General features: G+C 33.8%; 3 protein-coding genes across 4 annotated transcripts; 2 read left to right on the forward strand and 1 right to left on the reverse strand.

Annotated features, from left to right (window-relative positions):
• The first annotated feature begins 1,042 nt into the window (after positions 1-1,042).
• On the forward strand, positions 1,043-7,776 carry NMT1 (myristoyl-CoA:protein N-myristoyltransferase). The gene is made up of 2 exons (XM_022045145.2): positions 1,043-1,324; positions 6,086-7,776. Exon 2 carries the CDS (start codon positions 6,168-6,170, stop codon positions 7,470-7,472), a length of 1,305 nt encoding a protein of 434 aa, XP_021900837.1. The 5' UTR covers positions 1,043-1,324; positions 6,086-6,167; the 3' UTR covers positions 7,473-7,776.
• Positions 7,777-10,073: 2,297 nt separating this feature from the next.
• Positions 10,074-13,227, forward strand: LOC110816798 (pfkB-like carbohydrate kinase family protein). Of its 2 annotated transcripts, none has more exons than XM_022045125.2 (8): positions 10,074-10,359; positions 10,961-11,224; positions 11,306-11,377; positions 11,491-11,529; positions 11,842-11,949; positions 12,245-12,342; positions 12,458-12,569; positions 12,667-13,227. In XM_022045125.2, the coding sequence occupies exons 1-8, from the start codon at positions 10,216-10,218 to the stop codon at positions 12,913-12,915; spliced, it is 1,086 nt and encodes a 361-aa protein (XP_021900817.1). In that variant the 5' UTR covers positions 10,074-10,215; the 3' UTR covers positions 12,916-13,227. The 2 variants fall into 2 exon arrangements, with proteins under 2 accessions (XP_021900817.1, XP_088075201.1); XM_088219075.1 differs by lacking the exon at positions 10,074-10,359 and adding an exon at positions 10,744-10,877.
• Positions 13,228-14,361: 1,134 nt separating this feature from the next.
• LOC110816807 (proteasome subunit alpha type-1-B-like) lies at positions 14,362-18,066 on the reverse strand. Its single transcript, XM_022045138.2, has 2 exons — positions 17,582-18,066; positions 14,362-15,110 (listed from the first exon to the last, which is right to left on the reverse strand). The coding sequence occupies exons 1-2, from the start codon at positions 17,930-17,932 to the stop codon at positions 14,613-14,615; spliced, it is 849 nt and encodes a 282-aa protein (XP_021900830.1). The 5' UTR covers positions 17,933-18,066; the 3' UTR covers positions 14,362-14,612.
• Between the last annotated feature and the right edge of the window lie 8,355 nt (positions 18,067-26,421).

Raw genomic sequence — 26,421 nt, forward strand, 5'->3', positions numbered from 1 at the left:
ATATTTTGTACTCTGATTGTTAAGAGTATATCTCAATATGACCTCAGTGAGAATCATTAAATAGTTATGCTCAAGTACTTGTAAAGGATTATGGACTTTTTTTATCATTTCTGGAGGAGTAAATGACTCAAAACTGAAAGAGCACACATACTTGGACTTTTAATAAGATCTTGATAATAGTAAATCAATATAGGGTATGTGCTTATTTTGAGTAAGACATAAATAGTATTGAAAATGTTCATATAAGAAATTCTAGTTGACTTGAGATCGAAACTGAATATATAAATATGAGATATCGGGATGATTTGATTTTAATTCAGGTGAGAGATTGTTAGTAATATGTCGTTAAACCAATCACCTAATTGAGTGATATATCACAATTATATCATAACATTTGATTTTATTTATTTTTATTTTAGTGATAGATATTTGAATTTTCTAAAATGAATTATAATTGTGATATGGACATTAATCAATGATTAAGATTAGTCATAAATCTTTAAAATATTTGTAATTATAGAATTACCACTTAGGCACTTATAGACTTTGAGTTAATAAAAATAATGACTCAAATTAATATTTTTTTTAGAGATTGACTTAACTGGTACATAATAATGAACATATATAGTTACAAACATAATAAAATTATTTGAAAAATAGTTTCATAGTAAAATAATCTTTTCATATGATTAAATTAATTAATCACATGATAATTAGTCATAATCTTTTTAATTATTTCTTTTGTTAATTATATATTATATTTTTATGTTATTTGGTTCACATTCTACTCAATTTATAACGAATTCATAATCTTAATTCCTATATTTCATTTTAAAATATATAATTGTAATGATTGAATTTTTAGTACTTTACTTTTAAAATTATATAATAGAGTAAATTTAATTTCCTACTTAAAAAAATGAATTATCCCCCAAAACAATTTGAGATTAGTATTATTTTTTTAAATATAAAAAATTAATTAAGTAACGATCGTATGACTAAATTTGTAAATATACGTTTACATTGGAAAATAAAATATAGCTGGAAGTTGCAGCGAAAATTACAAAGAATCACCGTCGTTACAGTTCTAACCCTAATTTCCTCCACCCTTGTCTTCTTGTTTCCATTTTCTGCCTTCCCTTCTCTCTGTTTCAATCAGCAGACGATCACCCTCCTCCCATTTTCATCTTACAACTTCTTCACTAACTCCAGTTGCCGACTTATTATCCGACCTTATCTTCGTCGGCCCGGTAGCCACTCAGTCGCTCTCCGTCAACCCGCAGCTTGCAACAATCTGCTCGGATCTTGTCTTTTTAGCGAGCAGGTGGGGCAGCTACAGCCCTTCTCCTTATCCTCTCTTTCTATTTGTGTGCTTCGGTTTTCTAAGAAGTTGGCTTCTTTGTTTTTTCCCTAAGGGTTGTTGAGTGATGGTGTAATAGATTCCTTTGCGTTCTTCAATCTTGGGTGAAAGTGTGATTTGATGGGTTATGCTGTAGATATGTTGATTGCTATTTTTTTTCATTCGGCGTTCGAATTCTGAGGAATAGTATACCTTATTTTTTATAAGTAGATTGCTTTTCATTTTCCTCCATTTTAGCCTTTCCTTTGCGCCTATTTGTATGTTTTAGTCCCCGTTCTAGATTTTTGTTGGTTGTCCTCAATGCAATGATCTTCCTGATCTTGAATTTCGGTTTTGAATCCTCAGGTTTTGCGACTTAAAATACGAATTATATCTTTTTTTAAAAAAACCAGAATATTACTGGGAAAAGCTTCGGCTAAAGGGTTAGAAGGGAGTTGGGCAGTCATTTTGGGTAAATATGATGTGATCTAGGATGCAGTTTATATTGGTTTGTTTAACAAATCTATAATGTAATTAGCCTATATTGGATTGCAATTCATTTCGGCTTTTGGTTCATAATGATGACATGTTTCTCATTTTGTATATTTTAATATGTTGAAGAAAGGAAGTATTATGAACAAGGGACCAAGGAGTGCCACTCATGTAGAAAAGGCAAGCTACACATAGTTGGAAGACAAAATAACGTGTGGTTTCCAATATTCTCTTCATCTAGGAGAATATAACCTTTGAACAAATAGATATTTTAAGGACTGGAACTAATAATCTCTAATGTTATCTAAAAGAGAGCAAATTCTTTAAAAGAACTCTTCTGTTCCTTTCGTTGCAAATAAAACATATTGTAGCCAATAAAACGAAGGAAAGTAGATTCTTCTTGGATTTTTTGATAAGGAGGTCCTCCAAGCCCAAATCTAATTTGAAACTATACCACTAATGATCTAAAACAAGGTGAGGAGGTTCAAGACAAACTCCCATAACTTTCTAACATTCAGATACTTGAGGAGGAAATGGTTGGGAGATTCATACTCTTGGAGACATATGACAGCTATTGACCCAAATTTAGTTTCTTCCTAATTGGATCATAAAAGGAGAGGAAAGATTCTGGTCAACTGGTGTTGTTTATGGAAGAGGGCAGAGGAGAACTACAATCATATTCTTCCTTGGTGCCTAGTTGCATATAGCTTATGGCTGTGGCTTATGGAATGATTAGTTTTAAGTGGGTGATGGTAGGTACTATTAGGGATGAATTATGGATATGTAAAGCAGTGGCTGCACGAAAAAGCAGTTGGAGTTAATCCTCTTGGAATATTTTAGATTACTGGAAAGGAAAAGAATAGGAGTCTTTGAGGGGTTAGAAGAGAGTATAGATAGAATCAGAGAGAGATGGTTTCAGACCCTTGGTATTTTGGTTATGGGTCAATTAGTGCTTTGAATGGAAACTTTAGGAGAACTAATTGATGTACTTATGGAATTGTGAATAATTTTGTACATAGGCAGCATCCTTTTGGTGCCTATACTTAATGATACTTTTTATGTTCGTTAATTTTTTAAAAAAGGCCATATAAGGGTCTATCACCACAGCAACAATCTTCCCAGAAGCTCGAGGAGGTAGGGTACCAATCTTTTTTCTGAAAGAAAAAATATCATCTATTCACAAGCATCAAAATATTACAATCTGTATACAAAAGTTAGATGTTAAGGAAAATACCATTAAGGTCCTCCAGATCCTAACAAGAATAAAAAGGAGGACCCTTAATAAAAAAACTTAGGGTTTAGAGCTAAATGCCTTTGAATTTATCAAAATTAGAGACAGCCCCCTCAAAAGCTCTCCTATTTTCTTCTTTCTAGATAACCAAAAACGTAGCCAAGGGAATAAGACTGAAGACCTCTTATCCTTAAAGGCTCCTTGCCATGCCCTGCTCTCATCTCTTACTGAACCATCACCCAATTGATGCCCAACGGACCATAGGCTAAGATCCACAAACAATAGGCAAATGGAAACCACAACATGATATGATTACATGAATTCTGCATCTCCCTTGCACAGGTAGCATCCACTTACCAATATTCTTCTCCTCCTAATCAATTCATCCAAAGTTAAGATACACTCTTTAGTAGCCTTCCAAGCAAAAAAGCTTCCAGATCAGCTTTGCAGGCAACTCCATAGTAGTTTCCTTCCTCTTAGGCAGATGCAAGTAGAAGGCCTTAACTGTAAAGTGCTCCCTTAGAGTTAAGCCTCCAAATAGGATAGTGTTCGTCTCCATTAGGAGTACATTGGTAGAACCATCATAAGAGATTTGTATAGATTGTTCATTGAAACCTCCACAATTCACAAGGCATCTCTCCCAAACCCTAGAAGGACTCCTGGACCTTGGTCTCCATATGTTGAGTTATAGCAAAAGTTTGCTGAAATTTGGTTTTGACTGCCTCACCATCTAACCTTTCATTATGCCAAAATTTCACTCTCTTATTAGACCCAATCCTTCACTTAATGCCTTTCAAGAACTCCTCTCTCCTTGATGATTTAGGCTTCATTGACTGCCTTGTTAACTTAGGCTTCATTTTTGATATACTAACTGATTTGTAAATCTTTTGTATATCGGTGGTTCCCCCTTGGCACCGTTAATCAATACAAATCTTAAACTTTTATTTCAAAAAAAAAGAACTCCTCTCTCCTTGTACAAATCTTCTTCTACAACCCAATACCATGTGACCAAGAAAGAATCTTTGTATACCAATCCATGTCCTCTATGCCCAATTTAGCACTTACTATGCTCTTCCAAAAACTATCACACTCTAGCATAAACCTCCACAACTGTATTCCTTGAAGCGCCTTATTAACCTCAACCAAATATCTCAAACCCAATCTACCATGTTGAATCGGTTGTTTCATTGCATCCATGCCACAAAATTGTATATCCTCTTCTCCTCAGAATCACCCAATAAGAACCTGATTGGATGGATTCCAGCTTTTTGGCAACACTAGTAGACATTGTCAACAAAGACATTTAGTAAACAAGGATATTGGCCATAGTGCTTTTGATGATATTAAGCTTTTCGTGCTTTGGTAGAAGATTTCTCTTTAGATAGGCGGGACTGAAACCTCACTATCACAGAGTCCCACATTGAAACATCCTTGCACTTTGGCGCAAATAATGTTGCTTTGTCCAATTGAGAATTTGGGGAGGAAAGACGCAGATATCACACCTAAGGTTTCTTAGACATCATTTAATAATCCGTAAGCATCATATTGTATCTCACAACCAAAAAATTGTGAAACTCTCAAAATATTATTGAATACTTGAATGCTCGAATAAATAAAATTATAAGCTATTTATCATAATATCGAAGCAACTTTTTACAAATAAAATTAAAATAAGAAATAGTAAATTAGTAGAATTCAGAATACTAATCATAATAAGAATAAGAAACTAATACTAATAACTTTTTTCTGAAATAACAAAAAGGTTAATACTAATGATTTTAGGAATAATAATCCTATTAAAAATAGGAAAATACTAATAAGAATAAAAATCATAAGTTACTAAAATTATAATAATGCTCCTCAGTAATATAGACTCCTAGAAAAGTATAGTAGTTTTACATTTAATATAATTACAATTTCTAACCTATTTAGGCAATCTAATGCTTGCCCATTCTGCATCAGGTATCCCCAACTATTTAATGAAAGTTCAGCATACTTGTATCCCAAAATTCTAGCTGAAATTTTAGTTTCACTAACATCTCCAAAATTCACCAGTTCAGCTTGGCTAGATTAATATTATGCCCAGAAACTGCCTAAAGTTTAGAAGAAAACACCTAATATTGAGAATAGACCTGACACATGGCTCACAAAATAACAGTGTGTCATCAGCAAAAAAATATATGTGTCATCTCTTCTGCTCCCACTCTGTCTCCCACCTTTAACTCCTAAAGATTTGAAGATCTCTAGCCATTGAGACCACCACCAACCTTAAAGTGAACAAAATCAGCCACTAGGCTCAAACAAGGAAGAGCTAGAAACCCTTTTTGTTCCTGTCCTCCAATCTCTCCTAGATAGCTTATATTTGGCACTAATAACCTTACTCAAGAGCCACTCATTGCGGTGCATGAATTTTCACAACCATTTGGCTTATCAGCATTGGTTCAAATCTTTAAGTGCTAGTCCCTCTTTGAAAGGGGCCTCTTGATTAGTCTTACTATGAACACATGCTATATATGACATATGCTGCAACTTTTAGGGGTTGTGTTACGATATATAATATATCTCCCATATAATCTTTTTCTATTATAGAACTTGATTTAGTTAATTTCCTTTTGGTAGTTCTTTTACCTTACTGTGAACACTTGCTACATATAACATATGCTGCAACTTTTAGGGGTTGTATTACGATATATAATATATCTCCCATATAATCTTTTTCTAGTGTAGAACTTCTTTATATAGTTCATTTCCTATTCATAGTTCTTTTACCTTGGCTTCCCTTCTCGGATCACCATTTTGCGCTGTCGTTTTTATCTCAAAAAAAACAGTTCTTTCACCTTGGCACCAGGATTCCCATAGATACCTATTTGTGCTTTCTTTCTAATATATAATAAAGATAAACTATTTTCTGCAACATTTTTGATTGAATGTAGCATCTGTTGGCTATTAAATGTTAGATATTGCGTCTGCTTGAGGCATACTTTCAAGTAATAACAACAAACTTCTTGGTTTTTTTTTTTCAGGAAAAAAAAAGCTTTGTTTGTTTTGGGGCATTCCATGTAATTTTGTTGTCCTATAGCCTTTGGGAATTTCTTGTTTGTTGAGATGGACGATAACAACTCAGCACCTGGGTCTCCAAAAGAAAATCCAGACCAGAGGTCTGAGATAAACCCACCTCCAAATGATGATAATTCACTTGAAATGATAGTTCGAAGGTTCCAGGACTCAATTTCCACAGGTAAGAAACACAAGTTTTGGGAAACCCAACCTGTAGGGCAGTTCAAGGATATTGGGGACACAAGCTTGCCTGAGGGTCCAATTGAGCCACCATTACCATTATCTGAGGTAAAACAAGAGCCCTATAACTTGCCAAGTCCTTATGAATGGACTACCTGTGATATGGATTCAGAAGAGACCTGCAATGAGGTTTATAACCTCCTGAAAAATAACTATGTTGAGGATGATGAGAACATGTTTAGGTTCAATTATTCTAAGGAGTTCCTTGGGTGGGCTTTGCGCCCTCCAGGTTATTATCGAAGTTGGCACATTGGTGTTCGTGTTAAATCTTCAAAGAAGCTTGTTGCTTTCATTACTGGTGTTCCTGCAAGAATTAGGGTGCGTGATGAAATTGTCAAAATGGCGGAGATCAATTTCTTGTGTGTTCATAAGAAGCTTAGATCAAAGAGACTTGCACCAGTCATGATTAAGGAAGTTACTAGGAGGGTTCACTTGGAGAATATTTGGCAAGCAGCTTACACAGCAGGAGTGGTTCTTCCGACACCGATTACTACTTGCCAGTACTGGCATAGGTCTTTGAATCCAAAGAAGCTTATTGATGTTGGGTTTTCAAGACTTGGTGCAAGGATGACTATGAGTAGAACTATTAAACTGTACAAGCTACCAGATACACCAGCCACACCTGGATTCAGAAAAATGGAGCTTCGGGATGTCCCTGCTGTAACTCGCTTGCTCAAAAATTATTTGGGCCAGTTTGTTGTTGCACCAGATTTTGATGAGGATGATGTGGAGCACTGGCTTCTTCCAAAAGAGAACGTGGTGGATAGTTTCTTGGTTGAGAGCCCAGAGACTCATGAGATAACTGATTTCTGCAGCTTCTACACTCTGCCTTCTTCAATACTTGGCAACCCGAACTATTCAATTCTGAAAGCTGCTTATTCATATTATAATATTGCCACTAAGACTCCATTGCTTCAGCTGATGAACGATACACTTATTGTTGCTAAACAAAGGGATTTTGATGTTTTCAATGCTCTTGATGTTATGCATAACGAGACGTTCCTGAAAGAACTGAAATTTGGACCAGGTGATGGGCAGCTTCACTATTATCTCTATAATTATCGGATACAGCGTGCCCTAAGACCGTCACAACTTGGACTTGTGCTCTTGTAATATGTGTTCTGGTGTCGGGTCTATCGTTTCATCTGCTATGCTGGTGATTGACTAGACAGACATGTTTTATTTTTCTTGCATCAGAAGCAGTCGAGGCTCAGATTTCATGTGTTTTGAAACTAAATATCCTCTGGATAAAAGGTCCGTCAATGGATGTTTTGTTGGTCTGAATTTCTATTAATGCTGTGAATTGATTGTTTTCTTGCATATTTATTGCTTGAATTTTATGTCTGAAGTGGCTCGGATGTAAACATTTGCTAATGATGTTGCATACTTTATCAGGAATTTGGTCTTGTTCATTCAACTGAATTGTTCATCTTTGCTTGTGTCTAAAGAAAAAGCATTCTGGCCTTCTTTGGGTTTCAGCTGATCTTTATTTGCTTTATCTGCCCTCTCTAATTTAATATATTTCTTTCACTTGAAGAAGAAATTGGAATATGTAAATTCCATATTTTATTATCAAGAGGCTCATATTATTATGGATGAAAAGGAGATATTTCAGGGTGGATTTTATTAAATTCGGTCTCAGATCTGGCTCTGAGAAGCAGATTGAAAGTTCAGTGTTCTAAATTGGCTTGAGTTTTTATTTTTTCAAACTATATCGAGTTTGTTATAAATCCACCTTAGTTGTACATCAACTATTATTTTTACTTCTTATATATATATGTTTATATATATAAACCTCATTATTATGTATGTACATATTATATCTAGTAATTCAGAAGACACCTGAAGCCACATGCTAATTCCACGAGACATCTAATATTTGAGACAATAAAACTAAAATTTTTAAACTCTTCTTCTTCTGCTATCAATTAAACTGTCATAATATCAAAGACCATTACGTTTCTTTTTATTATTTTATCATTATTATTATCTTGTTACAAATCAATCAATAATTATGTTAATAAGTAATAAGAGACATCTCACAATCTTTTTTCCCATTATTATTTTATCCTGTTTGATTTTAGCATGTAATGATTCTTCTTGGAATAAAATTTAGAATTACTATTTCTTTATCTTAATAGTACCAAAAATATACAAGATCATCTTAGAATTTTTAATCTAACGTCAATTATTTCAGTTGACTTCTGATTTTACTTTATTTTTATTAATTTATGTTTACGCGTGACTTTTAAGTTACGTAAGACGTTTTAGATTTATTTTTATTTTGATAAATTTAATTTTAAGAAAACAAAAACCTAATTTATGTAGTTGAGTATTACTTGTTTTAATTGATTGATAACATTAGCTATTACTTAATTTGATGTCCAGGAAGCCAGGAACAATATGAATTTGGGAGAATTAAGTTGAGAGTGCTCGAATTCATATAAATTTCACACCAAAAGTGCATTTGACGTGGTACCAAAGTTACTTTTATTATATACAAATATGAGCTTAAGAGAACTAAAGTGAGAGTGTTAGAATTTATATAAATTCCACACGAAAGTCGAATTTAACATAAAATTAAAGTTGTTTTTACTACATAATAAACCAACATGATAGAGAGTCCCGTGTGGCTGTGTAATCCCAACATACAATCAACACCTATATAAATTACAACTCGGCGAAATGGTTAGTAGATAAATCTGATATCAATAATGAGTTTAGGAGAAATTACACTACAAAAGCTAACTCTTAGTACAAGAGAGTTCAAACTGATATAAACCTTACGACAAAGTCTGTGTACTTTCAATGTAGGATTAAAGTTACTTTTATCACATAACAAAGAACTAGTGGCATATAACATTAATACTACATGAAAATTGAGTTAATTGAGTGCTAATTGGTACTAATATTCTCGTAACCATTTGATGTTCTATAAAATAAAATTGGGTAAGCAAGTGACATTAAATATTATCTAGTATGTAGTAGCCTAATAAATTATATATTAATCTAGTGTTCAGATAGCTAAAAATATTTAATGTCTACTAACTACTTAATATAGTGATATATATCGTCTAATAGATAATAGTTAGATAACATTATGTATGATATGACTTGAGACACTCATACAACATTATGTGCTATTTGAGTTCTTAGATAATCGAGCGTTAGAAAGTGCTTCAATAATATATTAGTGTTTGGACACTAAAGTTCAAAATGATAATCTCCTACATAGTTAGTGGCAACCTAAGCACGATAAAATAATGAATTTCATTATATTAAATTATAATTTATTTACCCACTTACTTAAGATTAGGAAAACATATTTTAAAAAAAACATATATATATATATATGACCGTTTGTTTGAATAAAAATTAACGTGAATATATTTTACAATTGTTTTTCAAAGAACTTATATTATAATTTTTTGAAAATCAACAGTATGGTATATTTTTATTTAAAATTCTTCAATTTAATTACATAATAATTTTTTTACTTGCATTGTCACTTAAAAAAAAATGCAAAACTAAAACTTACCACCAGTTGAATTATTGGAAAAATATAAAATATAACAAAGATTAAATTGGAACATAATAAATTATTTTGGATTGTTTATATTAAATTATTATTTAAAAAAAAAAAAAAAAAAAACCCTTGGATTGTTGGAGGCACGGAAAGAGTGCAGTTTGATTGAAAGGGCAATTTCGGAAGACGAGAGAGGAATAGATTCCGCAGTTCCTGGACCTGCTCGTAGTTTTTGCCTCTCCCTCTCTCTGTACATAGGGCAAAGCTGTCAACAGGGAGCAGTGACAGAGCTTAAACAGGGTTTTAAACACCTAAGTAGAAGTCACTAAAATGGGAGTAGAGCCACCTTTGCGCCACAACACAGATGCTCCAATCGTACTCGGCCTACAACCGGCTGCTCTTATCGACAATGTGGCTCCCGTTGATTGCGCCTTGCTCGATCAAATCCCCGGCGAGAGAGGTGGCTCTATTCCGGTACTAGTCTGTCTTACTTCACTATGTTATTCAATATATGTTTGGCTTTTGTCTACCTTTGACAGATAATTGAAATAAGATTTGATGTTATGGATATGAGCGCGTGTTTCTAGGCTCTTGGTTCTTTTGTCAGCGATTTCTGGTTTCCTGAAAAAGCCACGGGGGTTGAAGTGGATTGCACTCGAATCCCAATGTTTTAAACTCTTTCTCTATTTATTATTCCTTTTTCACGGAGCACCAGATGTCAAATTCAAATTTAGAAAATTTCCTCCATTGGTATTGGAGTCGAGTCAAGTTACCACAGAAATCAAATCTCAACCGTTCAATTAATTTAATGAATTAACAATTCAGGTTTTGTTTTGAACCAGAGTACGGTAGAGTTTTTTGTTTTTGTTTTTTTACTTTGTTTTCTCTCAGGATGTCTTGGTGTGGCAACTGAAGGTGTTTTTGGCTGAGACTAAAATAAACATTTACATGAACCACTGATTCTTTTGCTATGAGGATTCTAGTCTTTCTGGGTTCACTCCTATCTTTTACTTGTATGTAGATTTGTACCCAGAAAAAAGGATTTCTAGGTCTTAAAGTATTTATAATGCTGCAGGTTCAAATGGATGAGCTAGAGTATATTCTGAACGAGATTAAAATCCATAACCTCAAAACTCCTGGTGATCCATATCCCATGAAGACAATGGCCGGAGGAAGTGTTGCCAATACTATTCGAGGACTTAGTACTGGATTTGGGGTGTCTTCTGGGATAATTGGAGCCTATGGTGATGATGAGCAAGGTCACCTATTTGTAAAGAACATGAGCTTCAGTGGAGTCGACCTCTCAAGACTGAGAATGAAGAAGGGGTCCACGGCTCAGGTATTACAAGCTTTATTAACTTTGCCCATCTTGTATCCCTTTTCTTTTTTGTTCTCAATGCTGAATAATTATGCTCTGCAGTGTGTTTGCCTGGTTGATGCCTCAGGCAATCGCACAATGCGTCCCTGTCTCTCCAGTGCTGTGAAAGTTCAGGTGCTTGCTTCTCTCTGGATCCGAAGTTCTTACATATTTTTTATTTTTAACTTCATGTGCTTTTCTTCTGATAGTGAGCTCACAACAATTCTCATTAAATTTTTGTCTTCCAGGCAGATGATCTAACCAGAGAGGATTTTAAGGGCTCTAAGGTCAGCGTCTCTCGCAATAATTAATCAAAGATTTGGTGCTTCCATTGTAGTTTTGCAATGCATATAATTAACTTCTTCCTGTTACTCAATGCTACTACTTATCATTTGAGTTAAAGTAGTCATGAACTAATTAGGCTTTATGGTTTTATTTAAAAAAAAAGGTTTAATGTTTCTTTTGCACGGTATAGAAATTTATGCTAAAGACATGAATCTGCACTTTTAAAAGGTACATCCCCAATATTGGACACTGATGGGATGCTAGATGGGGACTGTGTTATCAGTGTCTGATCATGTTATATTTCATTTGTCCAGTGGCTGGTGTTAAGATATGGAATTTTCAATTTAGAAGTTATTCAAGCTGCCATTTTGATTGCCAAACAAGAGGGTCTTTCTGTCTCCTTGGATTTAGCCAGTTTTGAGGTATGATATACCGAACTTCAGATCCTTCTTGGTCTCAGGAGTTTGTGGTTTTTGTGTTTCTTTCTCATTGTTTATTTGCTTTGACTTACCTTTCTAATGGCTCTCTTGAGGTAGCTTCATATTAGTATAGAATGAAAACATTAGTGCAGGTATTATATTGAACCTAGTCAAGTACTGGAATATGTTTCAGTTTCTGATTGATATCTAAGTACTCCTTCCCCGCCACTCACTTTTGTGATGGTAGAACTTTTGAGATCAATGTCTTTCTTACACTAGTCTCTTTAACATTGACCAGATGGTTCGGAATTATAGATCACCTCTTCTGCAGCTATTGGAGTCCAGGGATATAGACCTTTGCTTTGCTAATGAGGATGAAGCAATAGAGCTACTAAGGTGGTTTCATTTGGTTGGTCTTAACATTCTTAGTGAAAGGAAACAGTCCTCTTGATTCATCAGTTGGAAACCATTTAATTTTCGTGTATCAATAGTTCTGTTTCAATGATTGCAGGGGTGAAGACAAGGCTGATCCTGAGGCTGCGGTTGAGTTCATGGCCACGTATTGCAAATGGGCAGTCGTAACACTAGGGTCCAATGGATGTATTGCCAAACACGGAAAGGAGGTTCGCAATGTATTCTTTCAAAATGAATATGAGAACGTTGAGGGTCCAAATAAAAAATAATTCTAACAGTGGTAAAAATTCATTGCAACTATCCCAGGTGGTAAGAGTGGCAGCCATAGGAGAGGCCAGAGCAACAGATGCAACCGGAGCTGGGGACCTGTTTGCCAGTGGGTTTCTATATGGATTAGTAAAGGGATTGAGCCTGGAGCAATGCTGCAAAGCAGGGTCATGTAGTGGTGGGTCAGTAATTCGGGCTCTTGGGGGTGAGGTGACTCCAGAGAACTGGCAATGGCTGTATAAGCAGATGCAGATGAAAGGTCTTCCACTTCCTGACATCCGAAACTGATGTTCTGCGAAAGTGCCGAAACCAATTGGCTTCTCTAATTATTGCTACTGTCTATTAAAATTTTCTGACAGCAATTGGCAGCTGTTGTTGGATTTTTGGGGCTAGTTTCACGTCATAGTTGTCTGAGAACACAGAATCATTGAGATGATGATAGATTCATTTAAACGCGGAACACAGAGAGACTTGCAATTCATTTTGTCAGGAATTAATTTAGATCCTAATCTCATCGGGTAAAAATGGGATGCTGTATCGTATTAAATGTGATTTATAGAACCTTATTATATTGGAAAGAGATAACGTTATAGGAATTAATTTCTAATTTTTGTTATAAAGTATGATTCTTAGAAAAATTGCATAAATAAAAAAAAATATACAGATTTAACATAGTACGACAAATCTATTTATATGTACAGGTAAAATCGAGAAAAAAAAATCTTATTATGATAATTTGAAAATTAAATTATGATAATCTTTAAAAAAATTCAGTATATACATAAAATATATTTAAAAATAAATACAAAATATTTTTGCAGAATGTTTATAAAATATTTTTTTAAATATCTCTTATAATATAAATAAAATATCTTTACAATTAAATCACATTAACATAAATTCATAAACTTTACGTAACTGTTAAAAAATTAAATTATTTTATTATTGAATTATAAATTATTAGAGAATACGTGATATTTGTTTTTTTTTTTTTTAAATAACAAAACAAAACATAATGTACCAAATTATAATAGAATTGAAAATAGTACATCATTTGCTGATGCTTATATTATAAGTGTTAAAAAATATTATTAAAATATCTATATATTATATTGTATAGTAACATTTATATCATACAATCTAAAACTATGTATTCTTATCTATGTATATGTTTTACAATGTATATTCATATATTATTCAAATAACATTTATTTAAGAGCTAATATCGGGAAAAAAAAAAAAAAGTTGAGAACAACAACAATTTTTTAAAAACATGTATTTTTTTACCTTCTGCATTAATAAACATATTAAAAATATATTTCAATTTTAATTTTGATTAGAAACATTTTTAATTTTTTTTCCAGTTAACACAGCAAAAAATGCAGCTAAACACCCAAAACTAACTAAAAAGCATTAAAATAAACTAAGACTTGGGGACTTGAAATGAGGAGATTTTCTAAAATCTTTCGTTTGACTTACTTGGGCAGCACATGTTTCTGGGAAAACCTCCAACATCACAACCCATTTAAGTCTGGAAATAGACCAAGACGAGCAGTCATTGCAGCTGTTCAAACAAGTTAAAAAGACTTGACGAAATCCTCATTAGGGCATTCTGAAAATGGTGCTAATCATTGTTATCTTGTAGAGTTGGGAATGAAAAAACAAACCAGAAACTATAAAACATCTCTCTTAAGTAGGTTGGTCCGAACCAAGATTTGCAAAGGCATGAAATGATTGCCACAAACCAGTAGTGAACATAAATATCTCGTTGAAATACCGTATCTGCAGGATAAATATAAAGATTTAGATTAGCAAACACGTGCATTTTAGTCTTTGAACCAATGAGGTAAAGATAAATTGCATAACAAGTACAAATAATTGCACATAAATGTCTTCATTGTGTCAAGCCAGTAATTCTCCAAACACATTCTAGAGAAACCCCGTTCTGAGGACAATGGAAAGCTGCCCCACTGGTTCTCAGGCCTTCACATTTCCATGGGCGCTGCACCCTGATCAGAACCAACACGCTCATCACCAGCAGCACCTTCTCCAGCAGCACCTTGGTCAGCACCTTGGTCAGCACCAGCATCAGGCTCTGAGACAGGACCCTCTTGCTCTGTTACTATCTCAAACGAATCAATCATCTTCTGTACTGTCTCCTGGTCCAAGATATGGAACGGCTCCCCAACACCAACTATAGCAACCGTGCATATGGAACTTTTTAGTGTTTCTCCTTGCAAGGTTTCCCGTATAGACATGAGTGCATCCTTGATTAGATCTTCTCGTGAGGACTTCATGAAGTTCTCAAACCTACGCTCCAAGTATGTTTTAGCAGCTTGAGAACGGGAGCCAATGGCAAAAGCCTGATATTCAAAGTAGTTTCCACTTGGGCAGTTGTAGTATAGATGAGCTCCCGATTCATCCAATCCACCAACAAGCAGACCAACACCATACGGCCGTTTCCATGACCGCTGCGTGCAGACCTGCCACCCCAATATATGCAACTCCCATTTAATCAGAGATAAACATGGCAATAACGAGAAAATCATGTTAATGCATGAGAAGGAATGCTCGGAAAAAAAAAAAGGGAAAAAGCATGTTCTACATGGTTATGAAAACCGCCATGTCCAGTTCCAGATAAGAAGTCCACCTCCTGCACAAGGGGATGTGCTTGCAAGTGCATGGATTCTAGGAGAGTCTATCAACTTGGAAAATGAATTTCAATAAAAAATATAAAACACAGAAAATAAGATGCAGAGACTTAGAAGCCATCGATGCCTACCCACTGAGAGGGGATGCCCGTGCAAGTGCAAGGACTGGAAGAGTATCATCACTTTAGAAAATGAATTTGAAAAAAGAAATAAATGAATAAAAGAAATACAATGCAAAACACTAAAAAGCCACCAATGGTACATTTTTTTTTTTTTTTTTTTTTTTGAGAAACAACATGTACACACAGTTATAACTAAATAATCTGCAGTAACTTTTCATTAAAAACACAATGACTTACATTAACAAAGTATATAGAGCTAAGGATTTAATTGCCAACAGATGATGTTCCACAGAACTGAACAACAATTATACAGTACACTTAGATTCTTTGAACTGCCAATATTCAACTTATACTGATAGTGAAGCTGAGATACCAAACTGAGCACTGTTCGACATAGAGATAGGAATTCCCCCAAAACTCAGTTCTTTAAATGAACAAAAACCAGAAATCATGTATTCTTTAAGCTTAAATCATTTTTTACCTCCTACTTATTTCATTTGTAAAGAAAATGCCAGTAGGTTTTACAGACTAGTGATAAATGATGCACCAACCTGCAGATTTGATAGGAGTGTAAATTCCACATGTTCAAATCATGCACTAAATATTATAATAACATGCATAAATGATTTGGCAACAATCATTATCACTTTGATCAAACTCCAAAAAAAGAAAATAACTGCAAAGAAACAACTCTATAGCATGCTGCTGTCGTAGTTCACAAAGAGTGAAGAAAGTATAAACATATATTGGTATTTGGGCGGCATCCCATGGAGTGCCCTTCAATAAATTTCATCTTTTTTCTTTTCTTTTTTCTAAGTAGAAAAAAGAAAGCCTATGACATACGTATAAAATATCATGTGATGACAGAAGTGACTCATACTTGAACTGGAAGAGAACACAATGAACCTAAGAAATCACTCCAGCATTACCAGTTTTTTTTTTCATTTATAGAAGTACATTACAAAAGCAGGTTCCTATACCCTCTCAACCCAGAGATATCAAAATTAAAAACTTACTCACCATCTCCAATATTTATACTCTTTTGTAACTTTCAGGTACAATTGTCAGAATACAGACCCACACTGTTATGCATACCTCCTAGGTCTGAGGGGGCACATCAATTAATGTTTACACAATGATTTTTTTCTTACTCAGAAGACAAAACTCCATGTCAATAGTCCTCATCCTCCCCGTGAACAACATGGCAACAACAGAATCAGCCAATCAATTGAACATGTAAAATATTGGTGCTCTTAAGGTCCTTCAACCACAAATATAGAACATATTGTCTCCCATAGATGCACCAGCATGGGATTTGAAATGTTTTCACGTCCTCTCATTAGTTAAACTGTGTCTTCATGAGCCCAAACCAGAAACTAGTCTAGCTCTAACATCCTTATAAGTCAGACCCTGACCAAATCTATTCCAATTCAAAAAAAAATGTGCATCTAATGTGGAATCAGGTATTAACACGAACTGATACAATTATAAAACCATCCTTTCCCTCATAGTATTTCAAATCTGGGACGTGAGACATTAAACTCGGATTTACAAATTTTGAATGATTCAGATTACATTTGAGATTCCTAAGCTACAAATTAAGGAAAATGATAAAACTTTCAATCCAATGAACTCATACTTATAAACTTCCTAGCTCTTTTACACTTGTGGTTTTCAGCATGATTAAGAAATATCAAATCACAAGCCTCAAGTTTTTCCAATTAAACAGAGCAACCAAAAAGCTTTAGCATGAGTAGTCCTTGCACTTAAGAAAAAGAGGGGAAAAGGGAAAAATGATAACCTACTGAATACTTTACATATTTGGACTATAAAAAGTATATAAGTGGAAGACATAATCAACTAGAGGAGCAAAACAACACATTTCCAGGCACATTGCCATCCCCAATGTTCATATTAGCAAACATCACGCTATCCCCAAAGTATGTTTCAATTAAGAACTGAACCTGGTTTATTCGAAAAAGAAAAAATCCCTATCAACCTTACTAACCAAGAGCTTTCAACACTCGTAACTTTAGCAACTCTCCAGCCTTTAACCCACACACCCAAATGGACCTAAAACCCTAAGCTCTCTGATTCTACCTACCAATATTCCTAGAAAACACTCAAAAAAAAAAAATTGATAACAAGGAAATGAAATTAGGGTTATGGAAAGCAAAGTACCTGAGCTTTGTCTGCAAGGTGAACGACAAGGCGGCCAACTGGTAAAGGCGATTCGTAGGTGAAAGAATGGTTGATGCACTCGGATCTCATATAGCGGGAGAGAACACGGCCGTCGGCGGTGAGGCCGGCGATAGCCACGCCGATGTGGTCGTCGACCTTGAAGATCTTCTTCTGGTGAGATGAAAGCTCCGAATTAGCCTTGTTAACGCAGCCCAAAACCACGTGCGTCCTCGATCGGAGCCCGATCGCAGCCGACCCTTGCTTCACCGCTTCCATGGCGTACTCAACCTGGTAGAGCCTCCCCGTAGGGCTCCATGTGGTGACGTCCGTATCGTACTGGTTCCTGAACATGTTCCTTAGTATTCTAAGACGTCGTTTATAGCTCGCTTCCTACAAGCAAGAAACTGACGAACAGTGTGTGCACTTGCGAGGGGAGAGAGAGGATTTATGGGAGCTTTCTTTTGCTTCAAGCCATGATTATTTCAGAGTGAAGATGGGAAGAAAGGAAGGGTTTTCTCGGGTTTTTAGGCTCATGTTGTAAAGCGGCCCACTGTATTTGTTAATGGGCTTTAGGCCCATGTCATATTTTTCCACTCGTTCATCTTCTTCTCAACTTAATTAATTAATTTATTTTTCAGTTGCTTTTTCATGCAACTGATTTTTTTTTTTTTTTTTTTGTAAAAGTGACTAATACTAAATTAATGTTAAATAATTGTTAAAAATTTAATTTTGTTATAATTGTCTAGATAATAAATTTATAAATTAAAAAATATTTAATACTTTATTGATAGAAAGAACATAAATTTTACAACACTCACGGGATAAAATTTCACACTTTAAATCCGTTATGCATTAACTTGTTGAAACTACTAATTCTCACTTAATTTTTTTTATCTCATGTCCTAAATATTTTTTTTTTCTCACACTTGTCCTAAACCCATTTATATAAATGGAAAGGTTATCGTTTTGCCTTCACTTTTTTTATTATCATCGTTCATTTTTTTTTTATTATTATTGTTATCATTTCACATTTGTCTCTTTTTATTATTGCCGCTTCACCTTCACCTCTTTATTATAAATTAATTAAAATTTTAATTTCAAACATTAATTAAATCAACTTTAATTATCCAACAGTAATTAATATATTAATTTTTGCTTCTTTTGTTATTACGTATTCAAAAAAATGTGTATTAATTTATGTCTATTAAATATCACTAATATCATTAGTGAATTTGTCACGTAACAATGAGTTGGATAGTTATTTTTAGTTAATTATATTTTTATGTTAAATATTATATGACATGTACATATAAAAATAATTTAATTTTAATTATTTTTCATAAAAATTAAGGAAAATATATATATATATAAAACAAGCAAGTTGTAAGCCTTAAACTAGTCAATTATATCCAAATGAATCAATCACACACTCAAATCTTAGTTATGACACTAAGCTAATGTATAAAAAATACACCTAAATACACTAGAAGGTATTATCCTACATCTTTCTAGCCTATACTATTTTGAGGAGTTAAAACTTTGAAATTTAACTAGTGTAATTTTTTAAGTTTAATTTCACTTCTTATAAGATTAGTAGTAACTTCTCTTTGGTTTATATTGACTTGAAGAAAATTGTGAAATTGAATGAAATTAGAATTAAAAATAATGTGTAAAATGTGTAATTTTATTTTTCTAAGCAAGCAATATTATTGCTATAGATCATAACCATCAATATTTCTATAATGAAACAAAAAAAAAAAGTTAAATAAATAATTTTGAATGTTAAAAAGAACATAATAAACTTTAAAGAAAATATTAAGCCTAAGTTATGAAACACGTGATAGGCATGCAAAATATTGATGTAATTAAGCCAAGTAAAGTATCTAGATATTTTAATTTGATAGTTTTAAATAATAACACTGTCCAAAATTAGATTCAGACTTTATTTTAGACTTGAGTTTCAGAAAAATGTTAAGTTTAAATTAAATTTAAAAAACATCGACTATTAACCAAGCCTAAACGACCTTAAACTTATCCAAAAATTTAAACTCATTTAACTCACATTAGTACTCGACGAAACTCCTATAACTTCTTAGTTGATCCACAAATGTTAAGATTGAGTTAGTAAAATAATAAAGTTACAAAACTCCTACTTAATGTGTAACGATCCCGAAAATTTAAAATGAAATATGTGTATTAAAAATGTCAAATGCGGAAGCGTAATAAAAATTTTGATTAACATCCCTTATACTAAAACAAAAAATGTGCTCAAAATATAAAAGAACAAACTAACTAAAATAGAAACTCGAAAATAAGAACTATAAATATAACTACGGAGTCCTTAGGCGTCCCCTTCGCCGTCTTCCTGCGGAACGGGCTCGGGAACAATGTCTTCCTGATCTGAAATGGTTAAATAAGGAGTGAGCTACACCAACCCAGTAAAGACATCACACTATCTCACTGCCACGGAGGTAAAGGTGGGTAGAAAATACAAAAAGACCAATGGAACATAATTTATAACAAATTCTTTTATCAGTAATAAAATTCTTTACTGTCCACTTACCTCGGTGAGATCCATAAAACAACATATGAAAGTAATAACATTATCATCATCATGAAATCGTATGAACTGTATAACATAATACTTATCACACCTTTTCATTTCAATCATTAAACAACATATTTTCCTCATTTACCAGCCTACTAGTATCCATGGGGATCCATAAGGGTCCCGCTACCCGTGAACCCCTAACATTTATAACCTAATTCCAGGGCCGTCCCCATACCTCGTCCGGCATGAGTGCCAAAACCATGAACCTCAATACACTGTCCGGTATGAGGGTGAAACGGGCCGTCCCCATACCCCGTCCGGTATGGGCGCCAAAACACATAAGGTCTCCATACCCCGTCCGGTATGAGAGACAATGTTCCTGGTAGGGTTCCCTACGGACCCGGTCCGTCCACCATCTCCCAGGATATCTAGTCAGGCTGTCCACATTATTTACCATCAATTCACATAATCTTTTTGATATTTTTCCTGGTTTCAATCAACCAAACACACACAACATGTAAACCAGTAATGGACACCAACAAGACAACACAGTATCGGGTTAAGCATAATACCGACCATAATAAGGAAACCATGATTCATGCATACGGGACAATAATATAATTACATCAAACATCATACTGCATTTAATACTGAAAATTAAATCAAACAATAACAGACCAACCCAGTATCAGACTCGGGCTCCATTGGCAACCTTAATCAATTATACATTTATAGAGTCACACAGTACAGTTTAATTATTTATTTAGCTTTAATACCGTGATAGGAAATAGGGTGAGGGGTCCTTACCTGTTTCGGGGTCTGAATACGGCTCTACAGTGCGCCTACAGGCTGTCCCTAATTTTTTCTAAATTTTTTCCGGGAAACTGAAACGCACTACTGGTACTTGCACGTGCCCCAAAAAATTTCAAATTAGACCTAGGGCCTCTTTCGGCCAATATCGCAATTCCGGCACGGTGGCTCCGCCGTGCTCCGGCGACAAGCGGCGGCGATTCGCCTCGGGTTGGCCGTTTTCGGCCGAATTCGGTCACGCTTGCATCGGTCCCCGTGATAGAACAACCCTAGGGCCCTCGGTGGGCCGAAAAATTACGAAAAACTGAAACTTACCAGCGGCGGTGCTCTCAGGTGCGGCGACTCCTCCAGCGTGAGTCGCGTTTTGATGTTTGGCTCCGATCAACCTGTAGAGAAAAGAACGGTGATCACAGTGGTATAAAATTTGCATCAAACGGAGGTCAGGAAGGGCCTCATCGGAGGCAAAAATCGAAGAGGGGCGTGGCGGCGCCGTTGGATTTCGGCTGGGTTTTCCGGCCGTTTGGCCGGTGGTTTGGCTCCACTTTGGCCATAAGCGGACTCAGCGTCGAAAAACGAGCAAGGGGGAGAAAAATTACCTTGATCAGCGGTCGGAAACTTCCCCGGTGCGACGGTGGGTGGCGGCGGCCGGCTCCTCCGGCGTCTGGTTCTTCTTCTCCGGCGAGCACTGGCGGCTAGGGTTCCTTTGGTCAGGTGTGGGTGGGGGTATTTATACCTTTTGCCTTTTAATCTTGACCGTCCATCAAGATTGAATATGAACCGTCCGATCGCGATTTAATTGTGATTAAATCTGGGCCGTTCATCGCGATGCAATTTGGGCCGTTCATGCGCATGGATATGGGCCGTTCGTGCGCACGTTTGATCTGGGCCGTCTGTGTGCGCAGGAATGGATCTGGACCGTCCGATCGCGCGCACGCGAATCGCCCACGTGGCCCGTTCCCTGGTCAGCGTTGTCTTGCCACGCGGCGCGTTCTGGTTGGCCGGAGCTGCTGACCGGGCCGCTGACGTGCCTATTGACGTGGTGCTGACGTGGCACAACTTTTCTAAATTACGTTTTGACCCCCGGTTTTCGATTTTCTTTTCAAAAACACCCCCAGAATCCAAAATTTTACCCCTTTTTCTCAAAATCAATTTCAATTAAGTCCAAATAATATTTTTACCCAATTTTATCATTTTTATTATTTATATTTTCATTGAATTAAATTAAACTAAGTTAAATAAAAAATCAAATAAATAAAAAAAGAATAAAAATAAATAAATAAAATTTTTATTTATTTATTTGGGTGTTACATAATGAGTAAAAAAATATCTATTACTCCCTTATGTTCAAGCATTCTCGAGCATAATGTTCTTGTTCTCCATGATTATGATACTTAGGGTGCAATCAGGAGCAAAATGGCTCATCTTAACACATTTATAAAACACCATTACATTTTTATCCTTCATCATTAAAATATTTTTTTTTTCTTGTCACCTTTGAAGTTTATGTTTTTTTTTTTTCAGATTAATTAATCTTTTTTGCCTTTTTTTTATTCATCTCATTTTTTAAGGTTTCAAAACTTTTAAGAACTTTTATATGCCCTTTAATCTGGTTTTTTCTAATTCAAAGTGACATGAAACATGATTAAGTTTTGATACTTCCACTATGAGTCAAATATATCTCTTATGTTACTTTAGTTTTCAAGAAAAAATCTAACTACAACCTGATTTTGTTATCACTAATTAAGATATAGATAGTTTTTTTTAAAAAAATTCTTTTATTATATCCGATGTTATTTTCAGTTAATGTCTCGTAGAATTATGATCTTTTATTGTTCTCACATCTTAATTAGCAAATAAATCCACATCTCATGAATAATGGTAAGTTGCTCATAGTTATATATGAAGTCATCCACCATGGAGCTTAATATGTATGAGTTATGGTATGCTTTTTGTTTCTGCATTTGGTAAGACTCTTAAGCTCATCAATGCTAAGATGTATTAGATTCACCAAGGACAAATAACCATGCAAACTATCTCAAGAGTCTTTTACTCTTCCACGTTATGGTTACCATATATTATACTTATAATGCTAAAAAAAAAGAGGATTTTTGATACTTTTGTAAAGGTTAGAATACAAAATACTCCTAAACTATATAAAAATATCCAAAATTCCCATTGAAGTTTTTTTTTTTTTCAAAATTTCCCTGAACTTCGAAAAAAGTGATATAATTTTTGCTCTTTGTTAAGTTTCTCTAATGACATTTAGGCTAGCTAGTGAAACATGTGATATGGACAACTATGTTACACCATTTTTAAATTTATTAATGTTGCATCCGCTATTGACACCCACATTGGAGCCATATTAGATTTTTTACCACATTTATCCCACACCACATCAAATTATTTTTTGTTTTACCATTTTTCTTCTTTATCGATATTATCTACAAGTAGAAACATCACCCCCACTGTGCCATGTCCAAAATTTCACCACCATGGAATTAAAGTTGTTGCAATGAAAATTGTACTTTGAAATTGAATCAGGGGATAACAAATTGTGATCATTACCGGACTTTTATAGATGATAGGATAGAAGGTTTTATTGTTTTGATTGAGAAGTCACCGTGGAATGACAATTCCTCAATTACAACAGTCAAGATGCCATCCTAGTCAATATCATAAACATGTTGGCTAAGTTGTTGATTCCAAGTTTGCAGATGGACAAGAAAAAATTTTATATTAGTTTGCACTTATTTTTCATTTATGTTTTTACGAGGGTAAGCAATAAGTTCATTTAGGAAACCTTGGTGGAATATTGAATACTGTAGGCTTAGATACGAGAGTGTTTTTCTTTAAGTTGGAGACGAAGTACTTGTTTTCATCGACAAAGACGGTGTAACCAAGGAAGTTGAGGGAGAAGAAAGAAAGACAGTGGAGATGGATGACAAAGGAAAAAAAGGATTAATGATGGTAGAAAAGAGAGTGATAGTGAGCATTAGAGTAATGAAAGTAATGAAGAAGAAGATCCAAAAATAGTGCAAAGACATCATCGTTTTGTATTAATCAACAGGTGGAGGAGGATGAGCTTTGTATTGTTATCGTTTTTCATCTATGGAATTATGAAAATCCTTAAATTCTTAAAGTAAAACTTGGTGGCTCCTCAATCAAGCTTTACGGGTGTTGACATGGACAAAAATCTAATGTAGCTTCCATGTGGGTGTCGACATGGCTGCTATATTAACAAATTTAAAAATAATGTGATGTGATTTGTCCATATCATGTGTTTCACCAGCGAGTCCAAACATTGTTAAAGAAACTTAATAAAGAAAAGAAATTTTATTAAACTTCAAAGAAAACTTTAAACAAAAAGTACCTTCAGAGAATTTTAAATTTTTTTTGTATAATTTAGGGGATATTTTGGTATTTTAACCCTTCTATAAAACATTTGTAAAATAGTTATTAGTATTTTAAAAAGCATCCCTTAGAGCAACAAAATGTCACAATTCATGTGGGGTGCTTTATACAAATGTTGGTAAAACTTTGTAAGGAGGCTCTTAGTTTTAGAGACACTTCATAAGCATCTATTATGGTTAAAAAAAATAAGATTAATTGCAAATAGATATGTTTAATAGAAATGTTATACTTATGACCAATCACATGTGGTAATATACATATTTTTAAATTCATATTATCATATATTTATATTAATTTATAATTATTTATTCAAGGACGACAATTTTGGTAAGTTTTGCTATTGAGATTTAGTACGTCATTTAGATTTTTCTTTAATCTCTCATTGTCTCGTGATATAGAAAAATATCATAAATGAATAAATAATTTAGATAATGAGATTTTTAACATCTATTTTTTTAAAAAAAATTTGTTAATATAGGTCCTGAATCAAGAAAGAAGATTTGCATATCCAAGAATAGCTAGATAGCAATTGATTCAAGGCACAAATAAGTTTTCAAGCTTCTCATTCTTTTCTTTATTCATTTAGTAAAGCAAAAAAAATTATGTAAAAAAATACAAGATCTACCAATCTCTCTTGATGGTATGCGTGTTGTAATAAGTATGTTAGTACATTATTATTGTTTTTGTTTACCATTCATTGAAGTCTTTATTGATTCCATAGATAATAGTGACGAAGGTTGCTAATTGAAGGTAACTACTTCCTTTTTTTTTTTGTAGTCATTGGTTCTGAAGGTGGATAATCATCGTTGCACTATACTATATATTGCAATCTCTACAATTTTATGAGGGAGAAATCAATAAAGCTTGAAAGGGAGGTGACAAGAAATAGAGCAAGAGAATAAGAGAAATAAAAACCTTGGTATTTGGGTATCTTCGACAAAAAAAGGTAGAGTTTTATTTTTCTTTGACCAAAAAGAAAAAAAATATATATATGATGACTAGTAATTTTAAACAATTTTGTTCAATAAATAAAATATAAAAAGAAGTTATGGTTTTACTTTGAAAGGTTGAACACGCCACCTCTTCACTTTTAAAAGTAAAAGTTATAAAAGTTGATGGATTTACTTTGGACTATGGGTTTATTTATCAAGTGTTATTAGTAACGTGATCTGCAACTTGATTAAGTAAAAGGTAATATTGCTTAATCTTACCCTTTTATTTCTTTGCTCCTTCAAGGCTAGTGTTTATTGATAAAATTTAATTCATTCTGAATTTTAGGTTAACAAATTACATTCTATCATACTAAAAGTTGTATAACTATTTTGTAGATGACAGAATGGAGATTTTGATGAACTTTATTGGCCACACAAGATTTTGATCAAAAGGTAAACCTTCGCATCCTCAATTAGGTAATAGCTAAGATAAATTATTTCCTCTATTCTCTTATTCGCTTTTTAGTTTTTGCTATCATATCATAATTTTTAGAAAATAATTTTTTTTTTGTAATTTATGTTCGATTGTAAATTTTTTTTTAATTTTAGTAACAGTAACAGATTAAATTTGAGACAAATTTTACAAAATATATATATCCGATTCAAACTTGAATGTAGAAAATCCAAACTTATCTCGAATTTAGAATCGATTTATGAAATTATCATTATATATATCACTTATGATGTTTCTGATAACACTTTTTATCCAACTCGCTCCACTCTTGAACTATGCACACAAATTTTTCAAACCCGCTTTAATATGTTGAAAATAAATATCCAATCCGATTCAAACCAATCCATTTTTGTTTTAATTAAAAAAAAAGGCAAATAAATTTTAAGAGATCGATTTGAATCTACTAGGTCATTAAATTTTTCTATCTCTTCGATTTATTTATCTTATCTTAACGATTAATATGATATATCATATTCTCCTCATACATAATACAATCATTATATTGTACATTTAATAAAACAAAAGTTTCATTTTGAAAATTGAGGCATTAATAACTAGGAAAAAATAAAAAAATTTGGTTTGGTTTTTATTTTGAAAATTGTAAACAAATTTTATAAATTCA

The sequence above is a fragment of the Carica papaya genome, chromosome 1 (genome assembly GCF_054855325.1).
Source record: "Carica papaya isolate Zhongbai chromosome 1, ASM5485532v1, whole genome shotgun sequence".
Lineage (NCBI taxonomy): Eukaryota > Viridiplantae > Streptophyta > Magnoliopsida > Brassicales > Caricaceae > Carica > Carica papaya.